We start from the raw sequence: 5,012 nt of genomic DNA, 5'->3' as shown, positions 1-5,012 counted from the left end.
ACCCCCTACTCCAACCCCAACTCTTTCCCCAACCCCCTACTCCAACCCCAACTCTTTCCCCAACCCCCTACTCCAACCCCAACTCTTTCCCCAACCCCCTACTCCAACCCCAACCCAGCTGCTTTGAGGATCAAGTGAATCAGGATTTATTTAGCTTCTGAGCCATTCTCTGTTCGGCTCTTTGGGATTTTGGACGTGATGTTTTCCAGTTTCTACGGTGTTTTTCCACCCCGGTCCTGAAGGCTTCAGTTTTTAGGCCTTCTCTGCTGCAGCACATGGTTTCCGCTGATGGTTGATTAACGGCTTTCTGAATCTGAATGAAGTGTTGGAGCAGAGGAACATCCGAAACATGCAGGGCAGAGCGGCTCCAGGACCAGGCTGGGAAACGCTGCCCTACTGCAGCAGGAATGAGACAAAAGGTACGAGTTTCCATCCAGATACAGGAGTTTGTTTTAGTGGATAAAGTTTGAGTTTTTCTTGTTGGTGACGTTCTGCTTCCACTGGCAGATTGTTGGACATTTTTCCCCCTGACTGAAATAATCTGCCAGTGGAGGCACAACGTCATCATCAGATTTAAATGAGTTAAACAAGCTTCTTTATCTTGCTAAACAGTTGATCATTATTGTAGACAGTCATGTTACCATGGAAACGGGAAGAGAAGCAGGCCCACAGCATGCCTGATCCTCTACCATACCTCCACAACAGAGGGTGTGTCACTAAAATGATTTATGCTATGAAAAAATGTATGTTTATTTCCAACAGTTAGGATTACTTAATCCTAACTGTTGGATTACATCCAACAGTTAGTAATCCAACAGTAATTCACGTTTTGAGATTTGTGTAAAATGATTATATTTTATTTCGTGTCGAACTATTTTTTTGTTGGAAGAGATTTGTGTATTTATGATTTGCGTATTTATGATTTGTGTATTTGCGTATTTATGATTTGTGTATTTATGATTTGTGTATTTATGATTTGTGTATTTACGATTTGTGTATTTGTGTATTTATGCTGTGAGACTTGAATAAACAGAGAAGCAGCAGAAACCTGGAACTGAGCCACGTGCAGCAGCCTGGTGTCTCATGTAGATGTTACAGTATTTTGTAGTTTGTAATATTTTGTAAATTTATTGGTTATGGTGTTTTAATTACTTAATATTTTAATTTAGAGCGAACGACGAAGTATTAATCTGCTAAGACCTCCGAAGTGGCAGGCGGCCATGAGGTAACTTTGTTAAAGCACGTGTCACCTGTCTGTAAATGCATCCATGTCTAAAGTTTTGTGTTTTATTTCCATAGTTTTCACGGCATTTAATAAAAGAGCCCGTCTAAAGGAAGCCAGTGTGTCGCTTTGGAGTGTGAATGCTCCAAGTACCGAGTTTCACTTTTCTGGTTGCTCCGTAAACGTCGCTGTGCTTCTCCTGCTTACTTTGTGCTATTTTCACCATTCAGCTTTTATACTATTCAGCTCTCCTAATGTCGGCTCCATCTCTTATTATTCATGACCTTCATACTTTTTATAATAGAGCTTTTTATACATTTTTCTCCCCATGGGGGAAACGGCTCCATCCTGTGGCCGAATCTCACAGCAGATGTTCGGGTCAGGATGGCGTTAGCCAACAATCCTCCAGTTTCAGGGCCGCGATGGAGGAAACAAGGCAGCGGCCATTTTGAAGTTGGGCAGTTAAACAGCTGGAAAAACTTGAGCTTCTGACGTTGTTTTCTTCTTCGTGCTGCATGTTTTTTGTGGTCGCTGTGCTAAACGATGCCTCCAAACAAATGTTGACATCTCAAGAACCATAAAAGGTTTGGATTCATTCACCCACCGTTTTTATCAGAAGGAGCAGGGGGACGTTTCTGTCATTTTTAGGGTTTACATCAGTTTATTTTTTTACATTTCATGGAATATATTACTGTAACCAGCATAGTGGTAGCTTAGATGCTATCATTAGTATTTTAGCTAGTTTTAGCTAATGTTGGCTTTAACCTGGGTTTTTCACACGCCATGGACCATTTCTTCAGCTGTTGGCTTCAGACGCTTTTACCATTTCCACCAAAAGCATTCAGCATTCACACCTGCATTTTCATAGGAAATACACATTTTCTAGTTACTCTCTGTATTTCTGCTGAAGTGTTGCATTTTTTCAGTAATACTCTTTGCTACAGGCATTTATGTTTCTGAGAAACAGGAAGTTGTGGTTTCCATTTCCTGTCCAGCAGCTTTTTTTTTTATCGTTGACCTTCCCACTCTGACAGCTGATACACCTGATCCTGTATCCATGGCAACAGTAAACAGGTGTATCACCGTTCCTCACAGCGGCTCTGATGGAAAATTCACAGCAAACATCTGAACCCGTCAACTTTGTTCATCAGGATGAAATCTGGTGAATATTAACATCATTTTATTCTGAAAAGCTTCATTTGATCTTGTCTGGAAAAAGAAGAATACAGAAAAGATGGTTTAACCTCAGTCCAACAAATTCTTTAATCTTGAAGATGTTGAGTTAATGAATTAAAATTTTCTCTTGTGTATTTTTTCAGGAAGGCTCATATAAAAATTGAGAAGGATTCTGGAGAATCGTGGAGTAAAAACTGGGGCTTCCTGTCTGAAGCCTATAAGGAGGTAAACGTCTGTTTCATTCACCACATTAATAAAAACCGGATCATTTTCGCCTCTATGCTTAGAAAACAGCTGGTCCCAGATTATAAATCCAGTGGTTTTCATGTTAAAATACTTTAACAAATGAATTGAATGTCATTCTGATCAGAGAGGAGTTGTTGACGTCAAGAAGGCTCTGCTGTAGCAGTCTGTGTTGCAGCGGTACTGCAGAAGCCTCTGAACACTCTGTTGGTGGAAACTGAGGAAGCTCCAGGGTTAGAGTTTCATAAAAATCTGTCTGAGCAGCTAAACAATGGTGACAACTGGTTCTGGTTCTGGTTCTGGTTCTGGTTCTGGTTCTGCCGCCTCAGCAGACTAAAACTCCAGACTTTTCTTTCTTCATGTTCAGATCAAAATGGCCGCCGGTCTTTCTGCTCTGTTTCAGTACGAGATGAAGAGTGTGAAGCTGAAGACAGGACTGAAAACAGAGCTCCACCCTGAGCTGACGATTCGACCTTTGACCCCTCCACAAAGACACATCCAGGTGAGGCTCAGCCAGCATCTCTCCTCTCTGCTGCCTACCTGTGCTCCACCTGTCCGTCCCTCGTCCAGGTCGGCTCTTCCTCTGCCGTCCCTCTGACCTCTCAGCGTTTCATCGGATGGCGTTCTGGATCGTCGGGCCTCCACCTGGAAAAGTACAGCGCAATGCATCATGGGAGGCGTAGTTTCCTGAAGGATTTGGTTGGTCTCTAGATGCTTGCAGCTGAGTCTGATACAGTAAATAATAATAATAATAATAATAATAATAATAATCATAACTTAGGATGTTGGTGAATCCGTGCATGGCAGGCAATTAAAGACATACTTTCAAACAATAATTCAGTCTGATTGCATTTTGTTGATTTATTTACACCCTTTTACTAATTAATGGCTGAAATCTGTAACATGATTATTATTTTCAAACCACTTATTGTCAACATGAAAGCCTGACTGGAATGCATAGCATACAGTCTTTCAAAATAAAACCATTTTTTAGTTATCACCGATGAGATTTAGTGTGCTTATTACTAATGAATTATTATATTATCCAAATATCTAGCTAGCAGCCAAAGTATTTAGTTAGGCTACACATTCAATTTGAAAATTAAATGTCGTTTTAAGAAAATATTTAGTTTACCGAAATATTTTGCAATATCAATTTTGTAAACTCAATATTTAGCTTGTGAAGTAAATATTTAATTTGAAACTTAGCTGTAAATGTATGAATAAAAATAAAAAACCTTTTTCTGATCTGATGGGCTAATAAAAATTCTGCTCTTAATTTTACTGTATAACTTTGCATCCCATCGCAATTAGCTCAAACCTTAAGGAATTACTGGAACAGCTTCTTGTGAAGCAAAAGTATTTTGACTTCAATGGGCTGTAAGTTTGGATTCTTCACTCCTCTGGATTTTAAGATCACGGTTTTTTGTAGAGATGCTTTAAATATTTTCTACTGTCTCAAATCTTTGAGTTTCCCGTTTTGAATAGAAGCGCTTCAATAAAGATCAATGAAGATGCTGATCATGGCGGCCGGATCCCCTCTCGTCTTCCGGCTGAGTCACGGCGCTTACGTAATGACATCACGAGGCCTGTGAGCGAAAAGCGGAAGAAGGGAGTGAAAACACCAGCGGCAGTTGGGACGTTTAGGAGATTCTCGTTAGCATTTCACCGGTTCGCTCTCACAAAGTTCCGCTGGGTTGTGTGTGTTCACAGCCGAACAGGCGCATTTTCATCTGAATCACACAAAATGTCGCTGTTTGGTAAGATATTCGGCACCGGAGCAGGGAAGGGAGGGAAGGGACCGACTCCCCAGGAGGCGATCCAGAAACTCCGGGAAACGGAGGAGATGTTGGCCAAAAAACAAGAGTTTCTAGAGAAGAAGATCGACCACGAGCTGCTGACGGCGAAAAGGAACGGCACGAAAAACAAACGAGGTGAGAGGAAAGTCCCTGGCTGTTCGGGGTTGAGGCTGAACAGCTGCTTGGTTAGTTGGTTGGTTGGTTAGTTGGTTGGTTGGTTCGCCCGCAGGCTAACCCTCCAGAAGGAGAATGACAGCTGGCACTTCATTTTTAAATAATTTGTTCATGAGCAGGGGAGCTTCTGCTGAGGCTTTTAGTTTGAGCTGAAATGAACCGGAACAGCTAAAACTACTCATTAAACGAGCAGAAAGTGTTAAAACGAGCAAAACTCGAGCTTAAACTGTAAAAAATAAATAATTGTCCAGTATGCTCGTTCTGTTACTGAGATATAAAATTATCTTTAATAAGATACGACCACGCACTCAGCTGTCATTTTTCACTTTAATCTAAGTATTTTCCGGACTATAGAGCGCACCTCACTATAAGACCCACCCACAAAGTTTATATATATA

At 41.0% G+C, this 5,012-nt stretch overlaps 2 protein-coding genes across 4 annotated transcripts in view; both read left to right on the top strand.

Annotated features, from left to right (window-relative positions):
- Nucleotides 1-1,536: 1,536 nt before the first annotated feature.
- LOC103464228 (uncharacterized protein C20orf85) lies at nt 1,537-3,434 on the top strand. Of its 3 annotated transcripts, none has more exons than XM_008408195.2 (5): nt 1,537-1,806; nt 2,318-2,384; nt 2,542-2,623; nt 3,045-3,143; nt 3,212-3,434. In XM_008408195.2, the coding sequence occupies exons 2-5, from the start codon at nt 2,326-2,328 to the stop codon at nt 3,350-3,352; spliced, it is 381 nt and encodes a 126-aa protein (XP_008406417.1). In that variant the 5' UTR covers nt 1,537-1,806; nt 2,318-2,325; the 3' UTR covers nt 3,353-3,434. The 3 variants fall into 3 exon arrangements, with proteins under 3 accessions (XP_008406417.1, XP_008406416.1, XP_008406415.1); XM_008408194.2 differs by having other exon boundaries at nt 1,538-1,806; nt 2,290-2,384; XM_008408193.2 differs by having other exon boundaries at nt 1,538-1,806; nt 2,257-2,384.
- An 824-nt stretch (nt 3,435-4,258) lies between these two features.
- LOC103464227 (charged multivesicular body protein 4b-like) overlaps nt 4,259-5,012 on the top strand; it is an 8,364-nt gene continuing 7,610 nt past the window's right edge. Inside the window, exon 1 of the mRNA XM_008408192.2 lies at nt 4,259-4,575. Within this exon, the coding sequence (XP_008406414.1) occupies nt 4,389-4,575 (187 nt within the window). The 5' untranslated portion in view covers nt 4,259-4,388. The remainder of the gene's footprint in view (nt 4,576-5,012) is intronic.

The sequence above is a fragment of the Poecilia reticulata genome, linkage group LG5 (assembly GCF_000633615.1).
Source record: "Poecilia reticulata strain Guanapo linkage group LG5, Guppy_female_1.0+MT, whole genome shotgun sequence".
Taxonomy (NCBI): Eukaryota; Metazoa; Chordata; class Actinopteri; order Cyprinodontiformes; family Poeciliidae; genus Poecilia; species Poecilia reticulata.
The sequence above is the reverse complement of the archived record's forward strand: the minus strand, read 5'-3'. Positions and strand labels throughout refer to the sequence as shown.

Excerpts from the sequence above, each read along its gene's own strand:
- LOC103464228 (XM_008408195.2), top strand. The coding sequence starts at position 2,326 with ATGGAAAATTCACAGCAAACATCTGAACCCGTCAACTTTGTTCATCAG. Across the intron at positions 2,624-3,044 it reads TGTCTGAAGCCTATAAGGAG|TACGAGATGAAGAGTGTGAA; the intron begins GTAAACGTCTGT and ends GCTCTGTTTCAG. Across the intron at positions 3,144-3,211 it reads CTCCACAAAGACACATCCAG|GTCGGCTCTTCCTCTGCCGT; the intron begins GTGAGGCTCAGC and ends TCCCTCGTCCAG.